The sequence below is a fragment of the Emys orbicularis genome, chromosome 4, assembly GCF_028017835.1.
Source record: "Emys orbicularis isolate rEmyOrb1 chromosome 4, rEmyOrb1.hap1, whole genome shotgun sequence".
Classification (NCBI taxonomy): Eukaryota; Metazoa; Chordata; order Testudines; family Emydidae; genus Emys; species Emys orbicularis.
The window spans coordinates 152,875,301-152,901,064 of NC_088686.1; the positions used below are offsets into that span (position 1 = coordinate 152,875,301).

Genomic DNA, 25,764 nt, shown 5'->3' on the forward strand with positions numbered 1-25,764 from the left:
ATGATACTTCCTCCTTTGCGATCTGAGCCTTTCTAGCATTACATTTTACCCCACTATCTGCCAAGTGCCGCAGGATCACTTCTAAGTCTTTCATGTGCGTTTGGCGATCTGGTGAGGAGATAAGAAGATCATCAACATACTGTACAACACAAGAAGCCATGTCTGGCAGCTTTGCCAGCACATCAGCTAACACACTATGAAACAAAGTAGGTGAGTTATAAAAACCCTGACTTAGGTGAATAAAGGTATATTGCTTCCCTTTAACAGTAAATGCAAACCAAAATTGACTGTCAGTGTGCACAGGAACAGACCAAAAGCCATTGCTAATGTCCAAGGCTGAAAACACTATGAGTAGTATACGGCTCGATAGCATTCATCACGATGCATTTTTGACAGGTTTCCAGGCCCCGTTTAGGGCTTATATCCTGCCTTCCCACCCCGTTTCCATTGGTGCCGAAGTTTGGCGCCGTTGGCCATTTTGAAAATGTGTGTGTGTGTGTGTTTGACTAGGGGAAGTGTGTGTGTTTGTGCTTGGGTACATTGAGAGAAAAAGGTTGAAAGAAGAGAGTGAGAGAGTGTAAAGATGAAAAAAAGAAAGTTTGAGTAAGGTTTAGAGAAAAAAAGGAAAGAAAGGTTATTGGATGTGGTTGAGTCGGGAGAGAGGCTTTTTAAAGGGTAGGTTATTCAAGAATAGAAAGAGAGGAAAAATAAAGCAGTAAGAGAGTCGGTGTTACTGAACACATGCAGAGCGAAACATCCTATCCCAGCGACTGTCGGTAGTGAAATGATAGCTGTTCTGGGTGGCGAGCCTGTGGAGCTAGCACCTCCTTTCGGTGGACCAATCAGAGGTTGTTTTACAGCTAGGTCACAGAATGCACTTGTTAAACCAATCCTATAGTCCCAAGATTTTAAACAAGAGCCTTTTAGAAATAAACTATTGCATGGTGTGTTATTTGAAAAACTCTAACCAATGAGCATTTGGCCATGTGTATAAAAATACGTATTTTTGTGAGTGGGGCTTTAAAACTGGGAGACTAGACACAAAGACATGTCCATGTACAAGACGCCTACAGAAGCCAAGAAGCCAGAATTGCCCCTGGGTGCACCAGTACGTGTTCAGAAGAGAAGGCCTCTTTATGCTTATTTTGCTAACGAGAAAGGCTTGTTGCCGAACTCCGTCTTTCATCCTGAAATTGAACCCAAGAAAGTGGAAGACTTTATGGAGCCACAGCCATTTGTAAAAGAGAAAAAGGATAAAGTGCGAAAAAATTTGTTGTTGGATTTGGAGAAAGCTGACTCAAAGGCAGACGTAAGACCCTTTTTATAACAAATTAATGAAAAATTACAAATGTTTTAGAAATATTGATGGTTAAATATTTTTGTTTTTTATAGGTAGGAATGGAAGAAGAGCCTGTATACGAGGACATGGCAACCGAGGGACCGTCGGAGGATAGCGACGTCGAGAACCACCCGATAGACCCCGAGTCATGGAAAGACAGCGATGTTGTTACGGTAAAAGCAAGTGAAAGCTTTACCAGTTGTGAAAAAATTATTACATTTACGTGCTTAAAAATGATTTTTTTGTTTTTTGGACAGATAACCAAGCCAGGTCCGTACAAGATTACTGGTCCAAAGGTGCTGAGGGACAAGATCTGTTTCCCTGCAAGTCTGCTTCTTTATACTTTTTTGCTTCTGCTTGCAGTTTTTCTACCTCTGCTTCTAACTCTCCCACCCTTCCTTTTAGCATATCACACTTTCTAACCAGCTGTTCATAATCAACAATTAAACACATACCAGCCATTTTGTCCTTCTTTATTTCAGTCATACAGCTAAAATATATCCACAGGAAAACTAATAAACTTACTGTTACAATAGTTATAAAAGCACTAATTATATACTCTTCATATTGTGGATCACTATATCCCTTCATCTTTCCCTTTTTTTTTCTTAACCTAAATATCCTCCAATCTCCAAATTTTTAAATACAATTTTGTTTACAGACTAATAACAATTTATTGAAATTAAACACCCCAGACTGAAATGCCCAATCAGCAGATTAATCCTTTTTCCAATTTATTTGATCTGCACAATTACAATTTCCAGTTAGGAGATCTGGGCCAGCCAACACATTAACTAGAGGTACTTATGGCTATTCCATGCCCCTACACTAACTGTTGGTCATTATGGCCTCTTTGATGTCCCACTTCAACAACACTTAGTCAGAGGAACTTACTTACGTGAATCTAACTTAAGCAGCCCCCACACTAAGTACAATGTCTTAAGACTGCGACCTAAATGTTTCAAAACTGCAACAAACCCCTTGAATTCCCCAACACCAAGACTTGCTTACTACAAAAGGTATGAGAGTCACCAGTCAAGTCAGAGACACACAACCAAATAAAAAATGAACAAACTTACCCTCTAATTTGATTGTAGGTCATGATCCTGAAGGATATTTCTCACCCTGCTCACTGCACCAAGAAACTGTTGGGATTTTGTGGTTCCCAAATGAGTCAGATACCAGGCAAAATCAAGGGTCTTCAATTCAATTAAATTTGATTTATTTCGATTCAATTCAACAAGGCTTTATTCAATGTGCACAAAGGGAGAGCCCCTGGTACAAAAATCAGACAGAATGCCTCCAGCAAGGAGCCCCTCCCATTGTTATTTTATAGCACATGGCAGTTACATAACAAGTTACATAACACAAACCTCTAACCAATCATATTTAACCTTTCCATATATGGATTTGTTCATCACATGCTTATACTTCTCCACTCCACATGTTGAGCTCACCCCCCTCACCCGGCCTTCTCTAGAATGTTCCTAGGGTGGTGAGCCACAGCATGCTTCTTTATGCATAAGTACCTTGGAAATCACATTTTGTTTAAAATGAACACCACCTTGACAAGATTGTGCACCTCAGAGGCACACTTCTAGCCAATAAAGTTGGGCAAGGTCAGTTTGATGCATATTTCGATTGGTATGGAGAAACAGAAAAAACGGCGCCGTGAATCTAAAATGAGGAGTCTCAAGGACTCCCAAGAGAAACTCAAAACACAATTAAAGGAGACAAAAGGGAAATTGGGTTTTTTCCCAAGCCCCTGCTGGCCAGCAGATATCTCTCGATCCTTCGAGGCCTCTTGTGGGCACCCCCTTAGCCCACTCCCTCCCGGGAGCACGCTCAGCCCAAGTCACAGAACTTGTCACTCTTGCCCACACCTGTACCTTGGCCAAGGACAAATCTGTTACCATCTACACAGACTCCCGATATGCCTTCAGGGTGGTTCATGATTACGGACAGCTATGGAAACACTGAGAATTTCTTATGTCCGGGTGTGAGGCAAGGATTAGTAATGGGCCTTTTGTTAATGCTCTTCTCTCTGCTTTTTAGCTTCCTTCTGCTATTGCCATTGTGCATTGTATTGCTCACCAGAAACCTTATGATGATGTTACAAGAGGAAATGTTTTGGCGGTTGTTATTGCCAAACCGGCGGCCCTTTCTGGGTCTCCGGCTCCATTTAATCCTGGTTTCTTTATTTCAGTCCCCCTCCATGTCTAACACCCTCCAAGATTTAGCTCTCATGCAAGATTCAACCTCCGAGCATGAGAAAGACTGATGGAGGTGGGATGATTGTTCTTTACATCCTGATGCCTTGTGGTGCTCCCCAGACGGCCACTTGGTGGCACCCAAGGTCTTGCTCACCAGTCTTACTTGCATGTCCCATGGAATGGTGCTCGTGAGCAAAGGGGGGATGATTGCATCAGTACTGCAACATTGGTATGCCCCAAATTTTTTCATAATGGCGCAGCAGTAATGTAACTCTTGCCCTATCTGCCTAGCCCACGACAGTGGCAGATCAGTATGAGCAAAACCAGCTACTCACCCCACCCCGTGGGGACCCTTTGTGAATATCCAGATTGATTTTATCAATATGCAAAAATGTTGTTCTTATGAATATGTCCTTCTTTGTGTTTGTATGTATTTCGGATGGATAGAGGCCTACTCTTGTGTCAGGGCTGATTCCATCACAGTGGCTAAAAGATTGTTAAAAGACTTTATCACCCGGTTTGCTCCACCTGTCTCTATCAACAGTGACCGAGGCACCCCTTCCACAGGCCGGATTATGCAACAGGTTTGCAAGGCCCTTAACATCACCCAACAGCAGGCACTAATGAAATGTGTCAGGTCTCTTTATACACAGGTGAAAGAAGCACTACGCAAGGATCCTGAGCAACCCTGCCATTCGCTGGAACCAGGAGACTGGGTCTACATAAAGGTCCTTCAGCGAAAGACTGCCCTGGCCCCATGCTGGAAAGGTCCGTACTAAGTCCTGTTAACTACCAACACCGCTGTGAAGAGCCAAGGACTGACTGCCTGGACCCATGCTTCGCACTACAAAAAGGCTCTTCTGCCACGAGATGGTTCTCTGATTGATATGCAGGCTATCGCTCCTTCTGGTGCCGCTGTTCCTTCTGGACAGCAGAAGAAGAGGACAAGGTGACGTGCTAGTAATTTACTAAAATTTTGTTCAGAAAAATTATTTGTCAAAGTGCAGAATAGTTCATATGAGCGAACAATTGAGTGAACAACAAATGGGTCGGTGGAAATAGAAATATATGATATCACTACAAATGAGTCCCAGGAATCAGAAATTGAGATTGATGGGTTCTATGACGGGGTAGATATGATGGCCGTTCCTGGAATTTGCAGTATGTTAGATGAAAGAGGCCCTTACTGTTATTTGGTCACCCAATTAGTGAATAATCAAACATATACCCAAAGAGTTTGTTCAGCCACCGAAAATTTTACCTGTACTGAAATAATTCCAGTAACATTTTTACAACATTCAACGGATTAATTCTCTCCAGCCTCTGCAGAGTTAACTTCTCACTCTCTTTCCTTAAAAAACTTGCTTATCTCCCAAAATAACACCTTAATCAACTCAGATTATACCATTCCAAGTAGTGTTTCAGCAGGGCCAGCTCTAGGCACCAGCAAAACAAGCTGGTGCTTGGGGCGGCAAATTTTTAGGGGCGGCATTCTGGCGCCGGCCATGCTGCCCCTAAAAATGTGCCCCGGCCGCCCTAGCTCACCTCCGCTGCCGCTCGCGCGCCACGGCGCGGGAAACAGCTGATTCGCGCGCGGCTACTGCCCTCCCTCCCAGGCTCTCAAGCCTGGGAGGGAGGGGGAGCAGCGGCGCGCGAATCAGCTGTTTCGCGCGCCGCGGCCGCTCGGGATCTCCCCCTCCCTCCCAGGCTCTCAAACGTGGGAGGGAGGGGGAGATCCCGAGCGGCCGTTTCGCGCGCCGCTGCTCCCCCTCCCTCCCAGACTTGAGAGCCTGGGAGGGAGGGGGAGAAGCGGCGCCCGCGCCGTGGCCACTCGGAGTCTCCCCCTCCGAGGAGGCAGGGCTGGGGATTTGGGGAAGGGGCGGAGTTGAGGCGGGGCCGGGGGTGGGGTAATTAAAAAATGGGCGGGGGGGCGGCCAAAATTGTTTTTGCCTTGGGTGGCAAAAATCCTAGAGCCGGCCCTGTGTTTCAGGGATTTAAATTCCCCATGTCTGCACTCATTCCTTTTTTCACACCTGCCACTATGCCCTCAAGCCTGTTTTCCATTTTTTTTTCTGTTGCCTGCCTGCTTGTCTGGGCCCAGTCCTGCTTTTTTCGTTGAACCGTTTCTTATCATGGGCACAGGCTTTGTTTCACTACCAATTCAGCAAGGAGGGTGGGCTCCTTAATTAGCCCCCACCCCCTCCTGGTCCCTTTCCTTTCCATAATTACCCCACGGGGTGCTCTCCTCGTAGTTGGGGGTGCCGTACATATGTTAATGAAGAGAATTCTTGGTTTCTTTGCAGTTATTCTGAAGGAAAATGGGCCCATTTCCAAAGGAATGTCTGTAAATAATCCAGGCAAAAAGGTTATCTAAGTGAAATCATTTGACTAAGAACAAGTTAGTCAAATTTGCTAAAAGAACACTCCTGGTTTTTGGAGGTTTATGATGAATTGGTGTTGTTTTAAATAATACCACTAAAATCCATTTGAATCTTCTATTCCAAGTTGCAAAACTAAGAAACACTTTTGCCAGACACAGGTAACTAGTGTTGTTTATCTTTGGTATTTAGCATTTAACCCTTAAGGTAACTCAATGCTTTACAAAATGTAAACTGTTTTAAATAAAGACCAAAGTCGTGGCTGCAGCAGGGCAGGCAAAGTCAGGAGAATGGGAAAAGATTTTAAATCTGTTTTTTGGTAACAAAATAGCAGATAAGAGCTGTAGTAAAAGAGTGAAAGACTGTGCCCCTCACTGAGCCTTAAGGTGGCTCTGTGTAATCAAACTGTCCCTTTGCCAAAGGGAGCCACAATAGGTTGTGTTTTCCTTTTCAAATCACTGTGTGTTTTGGAAGCAGGAGTTAAAAGTTAAAAGTAATCAAAACTCCGGGGAAAGTTGATTGTGTCCCTTTTAAGAGAGAGTCTCTGAGCTGCTGATAGCTTTGAATCCAAACAGAAGCAAAAAAACCTCTGTGTTACTGCAAATAGCTCAGTGGTTTGAGCATTGGCCTGCTAAATGCAGGGTTGTGAGTTTAATCCTTGAGGGAGCCATTTAGGGAGCTGGGGCAAAAATCTCTTTGGGGATTGGTCCTGCTTTGAGCAGGGTTTGGACTAGATGACCTCCTGAGATCCCTTCTAACCCTGATATTCTATGAAATTACCTAACTGTTAAAGGTAAAAGCCATTAAAATCTGGCCTGCCTATAGAACAAACCCAGGAAAATATGGGGCTAATTCCTCTGTTTTGCCTGCAATCAGCAAGGGTATTTGTAAAGAAAGGAATATTTTAAGCAATAATCTGCCCCCCCCCCGCCCCCAAGGGGTAGAAACATGTTCTTTTTGTTTTTCAGAAAATCAGGAAAAGCTGATACCAGCTGAAGAGCAACCCAAGATACCATGAATTTACATTCACAATAGAAATTGTGTTTTGTGTTCTATGTTGTCTTGTGTTGTTTATATTGTTGCTAGCACTGTTGTGTGTCAAATGCTGTAGGGAAACCTCTGGACGTAGCAGACAACATATTGGGAGAAATTGGTTTTGGAGCAGGGATTATAAATACTGTAGACTTGGAGGTAATTAAGAATCAATTATGCTCGCTGTCCCTACAGAACAGCCTAATACAAAAACAAATGGAAATGAAAAATCATACTGCTATTGCACATGGGATGTACTGAAATGCAAATACTTGCTTTGTCCACCTTGGAATACAAAATGTTTTGGGTAACATCAGGAAATACTAAGGTTTTAAGACACTTGCTAAAGCAAAGCAAAAGATCACTGTTGGATACTTATCAATATAAATGAATGCAGTATGTTTCTAGCATAGTAAGGTCAGACCCTTTAATTGGGGGAATTGTTGTTAAAATCCCACACCAACAGGCTCTGGAAGCAAAGATATGGAAAGCTAGCCCACTCCCCATATTGCACATGGGATCCTTCTGGCTACCCCAGACCTCGAGCCAGTGGGCTGGGGAGGGAGGGAAGCGATTGGACACAAGAGGTTGTACCGAGTGGACTCCTCAAAAGTGGGTGTGCTTGTCCTTGCCTGTCGCTCCAGAGCCCTGTAGTAAAGACATTTTACTAGGATCCTGTATGTGGGATGAATTGGATAATGAGATTAAAGTACTGTATAATGGGCAATGGGTATGTGTTAATTGCTGGGAAGCAGTCTTTTGGGAGGATGGAAGTGTTAGCAACCCGCTAGTAGGCAAATGTAATGTAAGTATTGTGTTTACCAATAATCACATTTACTATTTGCCACAACCCAAAAGTCTCAGCTTTGCCCAGTTGAGGAAGGAAGTATGTAAAACCCGTGAAGCCGTAGAGGCCGCTTTAAATAAGAAAAAGGACAAGCGTAAGGGATCATCAGTAAAGACGTCTGGGGATGGCAAATTGAAGACAAGGTAATGTTGGAAAAGCTGGGGAAGGCGGCCCACACTCTGGACGCCAAGTGGATGGGTCTTTACTCCATTGTAAATTGCATCTCCCCGGTAGGGTACCAGCTTCAGCTACCCGGCAAATTGAAATGGGCGCATGCCAATCAACTCAAAGCATATGTTTCCCCTAGATTTTTGATCATGGCATTGTGGGCCTCGGTCGTGGGACAGCCACCTGCCTGGAGCAACCGGGTTTCTAGCTATCCATGGGATTATCTGGATAATTATGATTTTGAGAAGGGAGAATACCTCCAAAGACTCTCTCCGGCTCGAGCTGCTGATGGGGCCCGAACCATAGTGTGGTGGGAGGCTGGAGGGGAGGAGCCTTGGAAACAGTGCATAGTCCAGATAGACACAGCAGGGCCACAGCAAAATATCAGAACAGGAGTGGTGGGACCACTCTTGCTGCTTCAAGCCTGCAAAATTCGTCAGGGTAGGATCATGTATGTATGGTGGCACATATCTATGGGCATCCTCGGGTGTCCGACGCTTTTGTCCTCCTTTGTTAATTTTACCACTGTTCAGAATTGGCCATGGTGAAAGAAAAGGTCAATTATCCATTGGTGGGGGGAGGGGCGCAATTGTGGCTTAGCATCCTGGGAATGTGGCATCACGTGTTACCTGGGATTGGGTGGTCCATCGTGACGTGTGGGAGGTGGCTTCGCCCCGCAATAACACAGCTAAGTGGTATGTGCTGACCAGCCGCTGACTATCAGCACATATGGATTGCAGAGGGCAGCACCTGGCAACTTTGGGCTATGGAGCCCCCTCAAATATTGTGTAAAGAAAAGGCGATGCCAGGCTACTTTTATGAGGTGGGTCAACACATCTGTTGGGAAGGGGAGGTATCGGGATATGCCCCCACTGCAGCACATCTGTTTACCAATATCTCAGCGTGTGTTTGGACAGCCACCGACCCCAGGGTGCCTCTCAATTTACTGCTAAGATAACAAACACAACATTTTTTGTGCATTGGCCCGTGGTTATGCAAAGTATGGTTAATATCTCTAACTATGTTGTGTTTAATTTTTCATGAATTACACCCAATGTCTTCCTCCCCTTGATGCACACCTGGAAACAACAAACCGTATCCCCCCGGGCGACTGGCTGCTGCAGAGGCCGTGGTGGGGCACAGCTTGAGCTGACTTTGCAGGCTCGGAGCAGGGCTGTGTCCACGCCGGAGTACGGTGGGCGTGTGGCCCAGTCCCCATGCGAGGGGTGGGCCCCGGGGCACATGGAACACGGCTCACTGCTACTTCCTCCCTCCTCTCCTCTTTTCAGGCTGGCTGGTGGACTCCCCCCCACGCACCCAACTCCTTCTCCTGGTTAGACTGCTGGAGCCAGCTGCTCAAGGAGGTACGTCCCGGCCTCGCCCCGGCCCCATAGCGCAGCGACGCCGTGTGTGGGGCAGCCGTGCCTGGCACTCCTCTCAGGGTGGGGGTTACAGAAGGGCTGGGAAGCGCTGGCCCTGCTGTGTGGGTAGGAGGCTGGGGGTGGGGAAGGGCTAGACAGACTGGGGCCTGGGTGACAGGCAGAGGGAAGCTGCCCCGGGGCAGGGTAGGGCAGGGCAGGGCACCCTGACAGCCGTCTCCTCTCCTCTCCGTGCAGGGGAACATGAGCCGAGGCAAGAGCCTGTTTTTCCGGAAGGTGCCTGCGGGGAAGCTGTACGTGTGGGAGGAGAAGCGGTTCCGCTGAGGCCGGAGCTGGGCCAGAGGCTGGGCCAGATGCACGGAATGATGGGAGAGTGGTGATTTCTATACAGTTTTTAAAATAATGATTCAATCTTGGGAAATGGAGACTGTGTGCAAGTCTGAGAGTCAAAGTTATGGGGCAACGCAGGCCGGCCGGCTGGGGGTGGGGGCACTGCTCTGGGGGGAGAGCTCCCTGGCCGGCGGGGAGAGTGCTGTGCCCTGGTGGGACTGTGCCCTGGCTGGGGGCAGGGCTGGCTCTACCCCGGGTCTGCCTGCAGATGTGCCCCCCCTTCTCTGCTGTCGGTTCTGGCTGTGAAGGAGACACCCCACACTGGCCGGGTGCCCCCGGCTGGGACCCACAGCGCTGCTCCCGGTCATGCCTCCCCAGGATCGGTGCTAGGCCCCAGCTTTTAAACCATTCCTTGGAGGAACCCTGTGACGTGCCAGCCCCCGAAGGGGTCTCTCTTCCTCCAGGGCCGAGCACACGGCTCCAGCCCCCCTGCTTCACCACGTCCCACTGAGCCAGACCCCTGGAGAGACCTGGCTGCTCTTTGGGGACCAGTGTCCCCAGCCAGTGTTTGCAGTGACATCCCAAAGCCTTTTCCACACAGCACACGGTTTATTGGTCCCCGGGAACCCGGCCTGGGAGGTCCCTGGGGCAGCAGAGAGAAGTGAAGGTGAAGACACAGGCCAGGGCCCCACCCAGCCAAGCTGCTGAAGAGCCAAAAATGGATCCTGTCTCCATCTCTTTCAGTCCTAGCTGGGAGCTCCTGAGTCCCACCGAACGCCAGCTCCTCTTCTTTGTGGAGCCTCCGTTGATCTGGGTTGGTTTTGATCCTGAACGCCCAGTTCCTGCTCCCCAGCCATGTGACACTCCCCCTCCTGTCCCTGCTCTGCCCCAGGAGAGGCTTTTTAACTCTTTGGCACCCACTGGGCAGACATGAATAGTACAGTGGGAAACTGAGGCACACAGGCATCAAAACTATTACAGAAAATTCACTCTTTGTCCCACCCCCTGAGAGGAAGGGGATGCGTGTCCCTGGGGCCTGCAAGGAGCCAGAGTGCCCCACCCCCTCTCCACACTGCTATTGACCTACCGGCAAGGGGGAGGAGAACCTGCCATGTCTGCTGCGTGTGGGGGGTCCTCTCCCCCAACCCAATGGCTCACTGGCTCTGCACCTGGGCCCAGCTACACGGGGAGGAGCAGCCTGTGCACTGAGCCTGGCAGGAGGCAAGTCAGTCCCAAGTCACCTGCCCAGGGCCGAGGACGTCCATTCTGGGGGGCAGGGAGAAGAGCGGATGCTCCTCCCTGTGTTCCGGCCCAGCAGGGCTCTACGATGGGGTCCTATGGCCACTCCCCTCCCACGTGTAGTGCACCATCATCAACACAAGCCCTGGACTGGCTTTCCAGCTGCCTGCTGACCCTGGAGCAGCCGTGCAAGGCCAGCACCTGCCCCCTATCACCACAGGGGAGGTAAGGGGAGGGCCACAGCTGGGACATGTGGTTGGAGCCCAAGGGAGCTTGCACCAAAGCTCTGGCAAGACCAGGCGCAGCTCCTGGAAAGGGGACCCCCCCACCACCACAGCCCCAGCCGAGCAACAAACTGCCTGGGGAAGGGAGCGGGAGAGCGCCCCCTGCTGAGCCCACAGCACAGGGCACGGGGGCAGGACTGTGAGCGGAGAGCGCCCCCTGCTGAGCCCTCACCCTGCTCTCTTTGGGGCCAGCACTGACTGCCGGGGAGAGCATCCCCTACTGAGCCTCTGCCCTGCTCCAGGGGATAATGGAGCATGAGATAGTCTCCTCTACTAGGCCCCGGCTTCCCAAGGGCTGACAGCTGAGCTCCCTTGGTGGCTGGTCAATGTGTATCCTTTTCAGGGGTGGCAGGTCCCTGGTCATGGCTGGGCTGTGTCCCCATCTCCTCCCCTCCCCCAGGGCTATGTACTGCTGGAGCGTGGCTGTCCCCCAGAGCTGGGTGCAGGGCCCTAGGCCGTGTCCCCTTCTCCTCCTCTCCTCTCCCCCCATGCTATGTGCTATTGGGCGTGTCGCCGTTCCCCAGAGCTTGGCGCAGGGTCCTGGGCCGAGTCCCGGGCACTGGCTGGCTGGGACTGGGTGAACCCAGGCCTCACCACCAGCCGGGAGAACACCCCAGGCAGGATGTGGAAGCCGAGGCGTTGCAGGGTGTGCAGTGAAGGCTCGTTGTGGGGCAGCACTCGGGTGTATACAGGGAAGCCGCGGGCATGCAACTGTGCCGCCAGCATCCCCACCACGAGCTTCATGTGGTGCTGGCCGCGATGCTCCGGGAGGGTGTAACCGTGCGTCAGGGCAGCCAGCTGGTCGGTGAGGGACCAGGAGATGGGGGTCCCCTCAGGGGCCAGCAGGCAGGCGTTGGGGAAGTGGCGGATCAGGAGGCACAGGTACCGCAGGCTCCGGCTGTTCCCCCCAAAGTTCCAGGTGTCTCTGAGCAGCATGGCGTGGGCGGGGGACATGGGGGCCAGCCTGAGCCCCTTGTCAGGCCTGCAAGACAGGGCAGGGGGGAGAGAGACACAGGACGGGGTGGGGTGAGCACAGAGGGGGTTGACCTGGCAAGGGGAGGATGTCAGCATGTGGGGGGCAGGGGGAATAGAACCAGCAGGAGAAGGGGTAAGTCTAGGGGAGGGGAGCGGGGAGCAACCAAACATGGGAGGTGTGAACATAGGGGGATATTGACCCAGCTTGGGGCGTGGGGTGCAGTGAACTGGGGGTACAAGGGAATGAGCCCGGGGAGCAGAAATTGAGCTGGTATGACATGGCATAAGAGAGGAGCAGTGTCCAGTGATGCCATCCTCTTCCCAGTTGTGGGGCTGAGATGGGCTGGACAGAAAAATGGAGGGGATGGGGGGTTGCCGAATCTCAAACTGGGGGGCATGGAATGTATCCTGTGGGGGAGGGGTGTGCCACCCAGCTCGGAAGGCAGCGCCATCGCCAGAAGCAGCCGAGACCGACGGGTGGCATGGTATGGCATTGCCATCCTTACTGCTGCGTAACGTTGGGCCTTTGCACTGGGAGGGGAGGCTATGGCAAATTCTGGGGTGGCTATAGCCCTCATATCGCTCCTCCCAGTGTCCCCCATGGAGGGGAGGGAGGCTGGAGGGGGAGTGACCTGGCACAGGGAGAATGGGGGGAGGCTGAGAGAGGATAGACCTGGCGTGGGGGAGAAGGGGGAGCCCTGGGGGGACGGGATCAAGTCAGGCCCTGGCACATGCGGGGAGGGGATCGACACACTCCCGCGGCCTCAGCACAGGGGCTGTCTGACAAGGCCCAGTCCAGCCCCAGCAGAGTCATCGGTGCCAATGGGCCTTGGCTAAGCTCAGCTCCCTGAGATGAAAGCACCAGGGCTCAGTGGGCAGCGAACACCCTTCCCGGAGACTTACCCATTGACAGGAAAGGAGGGACCAGGGGGCTCTGTGCTTGGAGCCCCCCCCCCTGAGAGGGGACAGCTCTGGGGTCAAGGACCCCTGGCTGCCCGTCCCAGGATACTGAAGGGTTACAGGCTGCCCCTCCCCCTGCTCTCCCCATCCTGGGACCAAGGAGGTTCCTTGGCCAGGCTGGGCTGCCCCTGCCCCCTGGCGAAGCTCTAGGGCTGACTCAGCCCTGCCCCGGAGCAGGATGGGAAATCCTTGGCAGCATGTGCCCAAGGCCTGGGGCTTTGTGTGGGGCCGTGGTGATGCCCTCACTCTGCCAGCACCGTTAGCCTGGGGAACTCATTGCCACCAGATCTAGGGCACAATGGAGGCCTCTGGCCTGGCACCCCGGGGTCCTTCCCTTCCCCCAGCCGCGCTCCCCCCTCCATCTAGCACAGGCTGCTTGTGTACATTGCCCCATTCTCTCTCACACACCCCATATCTCGGGGGCACCTACCGGTACTGGGGCATGGCAGGTGGGTCTGGGTGCAACAGCAGCCGGTGCGGATACGTCTCCATCTCAAGCCCCCTGGCCCTGGTGATGTCCCTGATGGTCTCGTATAGCCCGTCCTGCAGCCCTGCAGGGACAGCCATGCGCTGTCAGCAGGGGCCCCTGAAAGGTCCCCATGGACGTGGGGGGCCCAGCCTGGTAGGGGAGAGCAGCAGGGAGGGGCCAAGGGCCACTGTGAGCCGGCATGACCCAACCGGGGGTTCCCAAGCTTGGCGCATTCAGGATCCCAGGTCTGGATGGAGAAGGGGCCCAGGTGAGCTCCTCGGGGCTATTGGCGCGTGGGGGGGAGGGGCCCAGGCAGGCTCCTCGGGGCTATTGGCCTGTGGGGGGGGGGGTAGGGGCCCAGACAGGCTCCTCAGGACTATTGGCCTGTGGGAGGGGGAGTGGTCCTGCCCCCCATGTGGCAGGTGCTGGACAGAGCGGGGCTGGAGGGGGTCACCCTGTATCTGGAAGGCCTGGCCCCAGTCCACGGTGCGGCTGTTCTCCAGCAGGGCCCGGCAGGCGCCCTCGTCCCGGTAGAAGGTCATATACAAGTTGGTGAAATAATCGCTTGGGTCTCGCGCCACCTGCAGGGGGGACACTGTCTGTGGGTGAGCGCAGCCTCTGCCCTCCCCCCATGACCCTCAGGGACGGCATCGGGGAAGCAGGGCACAGCGAGCCCCAAGTAAGAGTTTGAGGAGGGGGAAGGGATCCTGTGAACGGCGCAGGAAGGGGAACAGGGCAGAGATGGCATCAGGCGGGGGAGGGGAGCGGGGCAGAGATGGCATCAGGCGGGGGAGGGGAGTGGGGGAGTGATGGCGTCAGTCGGGGGAGGGGAGCGGGGCAGCGATGGGGTCAGGCGGGGGAGGGGAGCGCGGCCGATGGGAGGGGACCAGCAAAAGCCGCACTTCTCTACGTGGCCGGGTCAGGACCATTTTGAACGCTGGCCATGAATCCACCAGCACCTCCTGGCCAGCCGGGTTCCCGCGGTTCACATGCATCACAGCGCCGTAGACCTGCCAAGACACAGGGGTCAGAGTCCGGGGATGTCCCGGATTCCCAGGATCGATGCTGGGCCCCAGCTTTTACTCTGCCCCTTGGAGGAGCCCTCAAAGTGCCACCCCCCAGGGGCCCCACTCTTCCTGCAGGGCAGGCCACCGCCTCTGAGATGGAGCCTCTGGGCTCCAGCCCTCCTGCTCCACCCCGCGAGCTCTGCCCGGTGCCTCCCACTGAGCCAGACCCCGGGAGAGACCTGGCCGCTCTTCGGGGCTCCCACACCCCAGCCTGTGTTTGCAGTGACACCCGGCAGCATTGTCAAGCCAGGCTGGTTTATGAGTCACGGAGCGGTCTTAGGTCAGCAGAGAGAACGGGGGTAAAGCAGTGTCCATTGCGGTCAGCCAGGGCCCAGCCAAGCTGGACTGAAAGTCCCTTTCCAGGCTGTCTCTGTCTCCGTCTGACCTCCTTGGCCAGCTCCAGGTGAGAGCCTCCATCTTTGTCCAGCACCCCCCACCTCCCAGTCCTGTGCTCTCGAGCTGGGGTCTCTGCTCAGCCTCCCGGCTGAGAGGCGGGGAAATCCAGGAGTCAGCAGCGCTTGCCTTGTCTCTCTGGCCCCCTTGGGGATTTGGTTGAGTTCAACAAGTTCCTTAAGGACCCTTTATTCCACCCTCACAGGGAGGTGACACCCACCCCTATGTCTCTTAGCCTGCCCTGAGCGTAAACTTAATCCTCACCCTCGCCCCCGCAACTGGGTAGCCATGCAACACATAGGGGGAAACTGAGGCACACATAGTGTTGTAAAAATATTACAGAAAAATCCTACTTTATTTCATCTCTTCACTGGGCAGGGTCACTGTAACCAGTGACCGTCCTGGTGAAGTTTGAACCCACAAATGCTATCCATAGAAGCCACAGCATCTTCCCCATCCCTGTCCTACCAGGCACGGTCAGCATGCTCACAGCTGGCTCGACTCAAACTCACCCTTTCCAATACCCAGCTCAGAGCAGTCTCACATCCACCCTTAGGGCAAGTCTGTTCACTGATACTAGCAGGGGGCAGGGGGGAGTTTTCATGCAGCCTCAACACCCTTTTGCTCCCCGCCCCAAACCTTTGGGTTTGAAACTGGGATGGGATCCAGCCACTGCATTTCCCCACCCCCATCTGCCAGGGAGGGAGGAGGGTCGTGACCCCCTCTTCCTCCATGTGTCGGCCATCTTGGCTGCACCCTGGGGTGTCCTGACCCCTCGGCTGGGGTAGGAAGTGACCCCTTGAGCATTTCGGGGATCAGTGTAGGTGTGTCCCCCTGCGAGGCTGGTCTTAGCCCAGCCATGTCTCTGGGTTGCTGGTGTCCCAGGGTCTGGTGATGCAGGGGGCTCCCCTACGCTGGTTGTCCCAACCCGAGGGCTGTGTGTATGCCAGGAATCCATTTCCCCTCCTGGGGTTAACCTGTTGCCCTCACCCCAGGCCAGGACCCCCCTGCTGGCGATTCCGGGTCTTAACCTTGGCCATGCCCTGCCCGTGTCTGCCCATGCTCAGCTGGATTCGCTGCAGGGAGCCACGGAGAGAGATGGGAGGGCTGGTGTCAAAGGCCCAGTGGTGGAGGTCACGGGCCTGCCCCTGTGGAGCTGTGTGCAGCCTCGGGCCCCGGCCCACTACAGGGGTCACTCCCAGGGGACTGGTGACAGGCTGGGGTACAGCACATCCCCTGTGGATCTATAAGAGCCTGCCCGGCCCCTGAACTGCTGCCCCCCGACCTGGAGAAAGGGTCTGCCCCCCAAACTGCTACCCCCTGACCAGGTGGAGGGGCAGCCCTCCATGTAAGCCCAACCCAGGGGATTGCACCCCAGCCCAATATGTGCCCCATCACCCAGGGGGCTCTGAGGGACTTTCCCCTGCTCTCTGCCCAGCCCGAGGGTGGGAGCGTTTGGCCCTGCGGGGGCGGGCGAGTCCTGGTCACCGGCAGCGTGTCAGGCAGGCCCCTCCGTAGCATCCCCTCCAGCAGCCGCAGCTTGGAGGAACAGCTCAGGATCAGCATCGCTGACCGGGATGGGCCTTCACAGCTTCCAGCGGGACCATGTGAGGGATGCCTGCGGGGACAGGAGACCCATCAGTTCCCTGTGACTGTCTCCCAAGCCCAGAGACAAGCTGCCAGCTCCCAGCCCTGCCAAAATAGCAAACACTGTGTAGACCCCACAAGAGCTCACCAGTCTATGCACAGCCCCCTGTGTGTTCACCAGAGACCTTACATTAACTAACCAGTCTATATGCAGTGCCCTTGCTCACCAGAGACCCTACAAGATCTCACCAGTCTGTGCGCAGCCCCTGTGCTCCCCAGACACCCTACAGTATCTCACCAGTCTGTGCACGGCCCCCGTGCTCACCAGAGACACTACCATAACTCATCAGTCTGTCGGCAGCTCCTGTGTTCCCCAGAGACCCTACAATAACTCACCAATCTGTGCATGGTTCCCACGCTCATCAGAGACCCTACAATAACTCACCCGTCTGTGTACAGCCCCTGTGCTCACCAGATACCCCACAAGAAGAAGGCTGCTGTAAGGCCATGTGATGCCAGGGCTGTCCGTACAGGGCTGGGGCTCCCACTCACCTGGGGTCACTCTATGCCAGGGGAAGGAGCAGTTCCTGGGTGTCTGTGGAGCTGCAAGGTCCCTGTCTGTCTCTCCTTCAGGGGCTGCTCCAGCCTCTTATCCCCCAGCGAATGAACCATTAACAGAGTCTGCCAGTCCTGGAGCCCAGAGGCGGTGACATCCCTGCAGCCGCATGGCACAGTTGATTGGGATTTTGCTCTGGGCAGAGGTCGAGGGGCCTCCAGAGAAATGCAAGTGCACCCAGAATGGACCAGGGCCAGGGGCAGAGTGAGAGCAGGGGCTGCCTTCCCCCCTTCCCCACCGATGCCCCTCAATCCCGACCTACAGCCCCCTGCTATGCCGGCCTGGTCTTGGTCACTGTGTGTCCGTGCCGTACCCAGCACAATGGGGTGCCAATGACCCTGAGTGTGAGTGCCCCACAGCAGGAAATGCATTTCCTATAACATACCAGGATTCATCTTGGGCCTTCTCAGCACATTTGAAAGCCCCAGCGTCCTGGAAACAGTACCATGGTGAATAGAGCCACTTTGGGTCAGATCAGCCAGGTGGGGCGAAAAAACCAACAATACCAGGGGATTGGTCCCTGTGACAAAGTGGGAATTTGTTGTAGTATTTTATGACCCCCGTATGTGCCTCAGTTTCCCCTCTGTGTTGCAGTGTTACCCTGGGGGGAGAAAAGGGAGCAAGTTTGCTCTCAGGGCAGGCTACGAGGCATAGGTGGGTGTCACCTCCCTGCCTGGGTGGAGGAGGGAGTCATTAAGGAACTAGTTGAAATTGACCCACATCAACAAAGGGGCCAGAGAAACAAAGCAAGTCCCCATGTTTTATGGACTTCAGGGAAGCTGAGCAAAGACCCCATCACGAGAACAAAGGACTGAAGGGGGAAGGTAGGGGAGTGTGACAGAATGTACCCTTGTGTCCACAGCGTACCCACTGTTGTAATAATCTTTGTACAACCTTGCAAGGTATTATTTGTAAATGTATAATTTGCCGATCAGTATTGCCCTGATAAAATATGTGTGTGACAACATTGTACGTGAAGTGATAAGATTCCCCTTTATGGTGTTAACACGTGCTCTAACCTGAGGTTGGCAAACAAGCTTGTCTCAACAAAGGAATGGGTGCTCTACTTAGTTTGCATTTAAGCAACAAGCAGAGTCATCAAGCAGGACGGGAAACAAAAGAAACTCCAACAGGGGAGGAAAAAGCAGCAGGAAGCATCCTTCCCTACAGATTCCCTCTCCTGAATCTCAGCTGCAAATCTTTTCCAAGTGTTTCCACCCTCTGTGGAGAAAGAAGTGGTTCAGAACTGTTCAGAAAAGCTGGACGAGCACAAGTCCATGGGGCCGCATGCACTGCAGCTGAGATTGCTAAAGGAGTTGGGAGATATGATTGCAGAGCCATTGGCCATTATGGGGGGAGGGATAGCTCAGAGGTTTGAGCATTGGCATGCTAAACCCAGGGTTGTGACTTCAATCCTTGAGGGGGCCACTTAGGAATCTGGGGCAAAAATCACTACTTGGTTCTGCTAGTGAAGGTAGGGGGCTGGATTCAATGACCTTTCAAGGTCCCTTCCAGCTCTAGGAGATACAATATCTCCATTAATTTATCTTTGAAAACTCATGGCGATTGGGGGAGGTCCCGGATGACTGGAAAAAGGCTAATGTAGTGCCCATCTTTAAAAAAGGGAAGAAGGAGGATTCAGGGAATTACAGGCCATCAGCCTTACCTCAGTCCCTGGAAAAATCATGGAGCAGGTCCTTAAGGAATCAATTTTGAAGCACTTTGAGGAGAAGAAAGTGATCAGAAACAGTCAGCATGGATTCACCAAGGGCAAGTCATGCCTGACTAACCTAATTGCCTTCTATGACGAGATAACCAGCTCTGCAGATGAGGGGAAAGCAGTGGACAGTCTCCCACAGTATTCTTGCCTTCAAGTTAAAGTAGTATGGGCTGGATGAATGGACTATAAGGTGGATAGAAATCTGTCTAGATCATCAGGCTCAACGGGTAGTGATCAATGGCTCCATGTCTAGTTGGCAGACAGTATCAAGCGGAGTGCCCCAAGGGTTGGTCCTGGGGATGGTTTTGTTCAATATCTTCATTAATGATCTGGAGGATGGCGTGGATTGTACTCTCAGCAAGTTTGCAGATGACACTAAACTGGGAGGAATGGTAGATACGCTGGAAGGTAGGGATAGGTTACAGAGGGACCTACACAAATTAGAGGATTGGGCCAAAAGAAATCTAATGAGCTTCAACAAGGACAAGTACAGAGTCCTGCACTTAGGATGGAAGAATCCCATACACTGCTACAGACTAGGGACCGAGTGGCTAGGCAGCAGTTCTGCAGAAAAGGACCTAGGGGCTACAGTGGATGGGAAGCTGGATATGAGTCAACAGTATGCCCTTGTTGCCAAGAAGGCTAACGGCATTTTGGGCTGTATAAGTAGGAGCATGGCCAGCATATTGAGGGATGTGATCGTTGCTGTAGGAAGCACGTGAGGCAGATTTGGTAAACATAGTGTGAAGGGGCTATTCAAGTAATTGGGAGTACTTAACTAAAAATGGACTTTGAGAGACGCCAATCCTCATCTGACCTTTTCTGGGACTGTTCAAACTAACATGTAAACAATGGTGTCGGCCTGCAAAAAGCTGAATCATTCATAGACAGGTGACTTGCCCAGGTGGCTAGAGACCCCATTCTGTGGCTGTGATGTGGCACAAGAGAAAGACTATATAAGGCCCTGGAAGCCCCTCCATTTTGTCTTCAGCTGGCTCAAGAGGTAGCCTCTCCACCCCAAAGAGATGCCTGAAAGAAACTGGGGAAAAATGACAGTAACTATGGGGCTGGGAGTGATTGTTGGACCCAGACTAGGAAGGAGTCTAGTCTGTCAAAGAAGCTTATTGGAACATCTCTGAGGGTGAGATTTACCTGCATTTAGTTTCCTACTGCATTAGGCTTGGATCTCTGTGCTTTGTTTTATTTTGCTAGGTAACTTACTTCGTTCTGTCTGTTATTGCTTGGAACCACTTAAATCCTACTTTCTGTATTTAACAAAATCACTTTTTACTTATTAAGTAATCCAGAGCAAGTAATTAATTCCTGGGGAGCAAACAGCTGTGCATATCTTTCTATCAGTGTTACAGAGGGCGGACAATTTATGAGTTTACCCTGTAAAACGGATTCATTTGGAGTTTGGATCCCATGGGGAACTGGGTGTCTGGGTGCTAGAGACAGGAACACTTCTTAAGCTCTTTTCAGTTAAGTCTGCAGCTTTGGGGCACGTGGTTCAGACCCTGGGTTTGTGTTGGAGCAGACTGGCATTTCTGGCTCAACAAGACAGGGTTCTGGAGTCCCAAGCTGGCAGGGAAAACGGGCTCAGAGGTAGTCTCAGCACATCAGGTGGCAGTCCCAAGGGCGTCTCTGTGACTGAACCCATCACAGTTCATCTAGGATTGCCAACCCTCCAGGAATTAAAGATTAATCTTTTATGTCATGTGATGAAACTTCCAGGAATACGTCCAACCACAACTGGCAAATCTAGGCCCAGCTCTGAAAGATTGCTCGAGTTTCTAGTCCAAGTTTAATATTAAATTCTTGTTTCAGTGTTGTTTGCGCTCCCAATCTCCATTTTGAATTCCAGGTGGTGCCAGCAACCTGCCATTACTGGCTACATGCGGCTGCCTGCAGCTTGCAATACATTCTGCTTTGGGTAATAAATTGGAAATCCCTCCCATTCCTAGATTAATAACAGATGTGCCGCCAGAAACTGACCAGGCTCAGGGGCGACCTCTGCCTCTTGTGTTTCTGATGCTGGTTCCGCGGTGGGCAGCCCCTGGGGGGGGGGGGCATCAGAAAACCCCTCCGAGTAGAGACCCAGGATGTGCTGCAGCTGCTCCGGCAGCAAAGCTGCCTTGGAGACCACAGTGAGCCCGAGAATCACTTTGGCCGCCTCATCCAGCGCTTGCTGTCTCCCCACTGGCCCTGTGCTTGGTTCAGGGGTGAGAAGGTCGCTGTCCAGGCTGGCGCGGCTGTTGTGAAGCGCTGGGGGTGTAGCACAGCCAGTAGAGTAGCTAGTGGGGTGCAGGGGAAACAGCCGCTTCCCCTCAGCACATTTCCCAAAAGCAGCGCCTGCCGGGCCGGCGCTGGGGGGCAGCACGGCCGGAGGAGCCATGGGGGGGGGGGGACGGCAGGCGCGGCCGGAGGAGCGAGGGGGATGGCTCCTCGGCCATCGCGCCCCACACGGCCCCAACATCGCCGCAGGCGCAGCCACCTCCTGCGGCAGCTCAGGGCTCGGCAGCCAAGCGCTCCCCGCCCCAAGCCGGAGCCGGAGCCGGAGCCGGGATCCGCCCGCGGCGTGGGGCCGGGATCGGCCAGGGACAGGCGGCGGCGCAGGACAGCCGGGCCGGCGCTGGGGGCAGCACGGCTGGAGGAGCCATGGTGGGGGGCGGCAGGCACGGCCGGAGGAGCGAGGGGGCCGGCTCGGCCATCGCGCCCCACGCGGCCCCAACATCGCCGCAGGTGCAGCCACCTCTTGCGGCGGCTCAGGGCTCGGCAGCCAAACGCTCCCCGCCCCAAGCCGGAGCCGGAGCCGGGATCCGCCCGCAGCGCGGGGCCGGGATCGGCCGGGGACAGGCGGCGGCGCAGGACAGAAGGTGAGCGGCGGGGGTCTGGTGCCTTGCACTAGGGGGTCCCTTCCGGGCAAGGGGCTCCCCGGGGCCGGGGCCGGGCCCGCAGCGCAGGGGCGCAGGCCGCACTGTCTGGACGGGGGGCTCTGGCACGGCGCAGGAGCCTGGAGCCCAGGGCGGGGGGGACAGGACCCCGCAGGTGGGGCCGGGCGGCGCAGCTCGGCGGGGGACACCTGCAGAGCGGGCTGGGCAGGAGAGACTCTCCCGGGACCGCGGGGGGATGGGGGTATCCACACCCCCGGGAAGCCCGCAGGAGTCCTGAGCCGAGCCCCGGGGTTAATCTGGGGGGGAAATGGGAGGAGCCAAGGGGGGGCATGGCCAGAGGTGGAGCCAAGGGGGGGGGTGCCTTTTTTATGTTTGCTCCCCCTACACTTAGACCCTGGCTACTCCACTGAGCACAGCACCCAGCACCCGGTCAAACTCCTCGTAAAAAGGGGCAAGCTCCGAGCGGGGTGGTTCCCATCCCTGGCTTTCTGGCATCTGCTCCCTGCGATGATCACCGGTCTCAGACAGTAAACAAAGTGCTGCCTCCAGGGATGTTCAGGATTTTGAATATTGATTGAGTTAGCTCTGAGACCTACCTCGCCTCAAGTGACATGTCTCCCTTCAACAGTTGTTCAACCCAGTATTCTACATAGCTTGTAAACTGTTTCCCATACAAACATCTTGCAATAACCATAATGGTCCACGAGCTTGAAATCTAGTTCTTAGCTCTTGGCAGACCATTGTGACACACTGTACCCCAATGTTCACCACTTTTACAAGACTATGATAAATTTTGTACAAAGTATGCGTTGTGAGGTATCATAGGAAAACTCATAATTTGCTGATAATTATTGTCACGGTAAAATATGTGTGGCAACATTGTAGGTAAAGTTATAAGATTCTGCTGTATGATGTTTGTGATGTTATCTGATTAAAATATGACCATATAGATCATTGTTGCAACCACTGTTACATATTTGCAACAAATCTTGTACAAAATGTGGCATGTAAGATGTCTATGAAAAGGTTATGATTTGCTGAATATGATTATGCTATCTGTATGCACGTATCATTTTGTATTTGAAGTTATGAGTATTGGCTCTATACCTGGATTTCAACTGTTTGCTCCTGGGGTAACACCCACAAGGTATTTAGCCTGCACATCCTGGAGGGACTATTCAAATTAAGGTTTCAGAGTAGCAGCCGTGTTAGTCTGTATCCGCAAAAAGAACAGGAGTCCTTGTGGCACCTTAGAGACTAACAAATTTATTTGAGCATAAGCTTTCGTGGGCTACAGTCCACGTCATCAGATGCATAGAATGGAACATATATAAGAAAATATATATACATACAGAGAACATGAAAAAGTGGAAGTAGCCATACCAACTGTAAGAGGCTAATTAATTAAGATGAGCTATTATCAGCAGGAGAAAAAAAAAACTTTTGTAATGATTATCAAGATGGCCCATTTTAGACAGTTGACAAGACGGTGTGAGGATACTTAACATGGGGAAATAGATTCAGTATGTGTAATGACCCATATTAAGTGGCTCATCAAGAAACACTTAACTGACAATGGACCATGGGAGACCATGTACACTGAATGGACTGTCCTGCAAAGGTGCTGTCTGGGGTATAGGTAATGATTTCCTGCTGTGACTAAGCAAAATTATGCCTGGACACGTGACTTGCCCATGTGATCCCAAACCCCATCTTTTACCTGTAATTTTCTACTAGCTGTGCTGAGGGCTTTGTTTGAAACAATGGGTTTCCCTCCACATGGCAGAAGCTATAAAAGGCCCTGGAAACACCTCCATTTTGCCTCTTTCCAGCTCAAACCTCTGGACTAAGGACTTGTACTAATGGAACATTCTAACCAAGGGACTGAGGTCCTTCCAATGATTTGGAAGTAACCAGAGACTTATCAAGCGAGCAGTTTATTCCATCACTGATACAAGCCTGAACCAAGAACTTTGCAGTTATTGTACTTATTTGATTCCTTGAACCAATTTTAACTCTCACCTTTTTCTTTCTTTCTTTCTTTGAATATACCTTTAGATTTCAGATACTAAAGGACTGGCAACACTGTGATTTTTGAGTAAGATCTGAGTTGTATATTGACCTGGGCATGGTCCTTTGGATCAGAAGAACCTGTTATTAGATTAAATTGGCTTTAAAGAACCACTCATCTATAAGTCTAGTGTTTTTGGTGGCGATACAAGGACTGGAATGCTTAAGGAAACTGCTGTTCTGACTGCTTGTTAGTCAGTGTGGTGAAATAGCAATTTACTTTTGTTGCTGGTTTGGTATATCTCATGAGAGAATAGCCACCAGCTTTGGGGCATATCAGCTCTATTTTTCAGCAGTTGGTCCTGAATTTGGTATTCTCAGTTGTGACCCACGAAGGCTCAGTTACCATGTTGCTAAGGCATATTTCAAATCTGGGGAAGCAGCCCAAATCAGTTCCTCAGAGCAAACAGGGAAATTGACATGTCAGTCAGGTGTCAACAAAATCAACTGGACTATATCACTTAGTTAAGCGGCCATTCTTTGACAGGAAGAAGGATGTGAGCGAGAAATTTACATCTTGGCAAACAGACTCGCTGTTGCCTGAACCCCAGCTAGAGGTGATTCTCAAAGAGGAGCTAAAGGTGTAAAAATGAGGAACAGATGCCCCAAATCACCTCTCTCTCTCTCCTCATCTCTACTCACGGCATCAATAACGTTTGAAAGACAAAGGAAGCATCACTGAACTGGGGGAGTCGTCCTGGCTGAAAGAATCCAGCCAGACAGTCGTGAATACACGGCGAGAGAAATCCATTTGCTTTAAGTTCACTTAGCTTGTAAAGTTAGGTATTAGTTTGCATTGTACCTTTTATTTCTTTGTAACCGATTCTGACTTTTATGCCTCATTACTTGTAATCACTTAAAATCTCTCTCTCTCTCTGTGTAGTTAATAAACTTGTTTTGTTGTTTTATCTAAGCCAGTGTGTTTGGATTGAAGTGTTTGGGACCCTCCACTTGAGATAACAAGATTTGTGCATGTCATTTTCTAGTAATGAAATGATGGACTTTCTATGAGCTTGTATTGTCCAGAAGGAGAGAGCTGGGCAATACAAAACGCATATTTCTGGAGACAAGTCTAGGACTGGGAATTTGCTAGTGTCACTCTGCAATATAATTCAGGAGTGGCTGGCTAGAAGCACTCATATATTCAGCTGGGAGTGATTTTCCATGCGAGAAGCCGTGTGTGAACAGGCCAGGAGTGGCTGCTCTCACAATGAAGCAATGTAAAAGGCTCCCCAAATTGGAGAGCTGAGGGGACACAGCTGTCCATCGGTCCAGATTGTACCCTGAGGAATGTACCAATCACACACGACCCCATCAGTGTAATAGTGAGAAAATGGTTGTTGGACATGTAACGTACCTGCCTGGGCGTGTTTGGGCACATCTGTGTCCTGTCGCCTCCTGACATTGATGCCCTAGGCCTAGCCACTGGCTATTCCGAATGCATCTGCTCTGGGCCCTCTTGCCTGGATAGCGCGTCTGCCCCCATGACATGTTGAGTCTCCATCTCATGCCTTTGGAGGGCTGTACTCCAGCGTACCAACCAAGAGTTGGTGCCTTTGGTTCTGTGTAGCCACGCTAAAGGGGGGCAGTCAGTCAGTACCCAGCGCCTCCGGTTGAACAGGTAGGATCTTAGCTGTCGGACAACCCACAGTTGCCGAGCATTCATGTTCTATAACGACGTCATTCCATTCACTTGGAGTCCATTTTCTGCTCAGAAAGGGATGGGATGCTGCTCGGTGCTCTCCCCTGCTGGCATCATCAGCGCTCCCAAGCCTGTGTTGGATGTGTCAGTGCACAATTCACT

General features: G+C 52.2%; 1 protein-coding gene across 1 annotated transcript; it reads right to left on the reverse strand.

Moving 5' to 3' along the window:
• Nucleotides 1–11,707: 11,707 nt before the first annotated feature.
• On the reverse strand, nt 11,708–25,469 carry LOC135877930 (glycine N-acyltransferase-like protein 3). The gene is made up of 6 exons (XM_065403452.1): nt 25,318–25,469; nt 16,562–16,691; nt 14,516–14,623; nt 14,068–14,194; nt 13,575–13,695; nt 11,708–12,191 (listed from the first exon to the last, which is right to left on the reverse strand). Exons 1-6 carry the CDS (start codon nt 25,467–25,469, stop codon nt 11,708–11,710), a joined length of 1,122 nt encoding a protein of 373 aa, XP_065259524.1.
• Nucleotides 25,470–25,764: the final 295 nt, after the last annotated feature.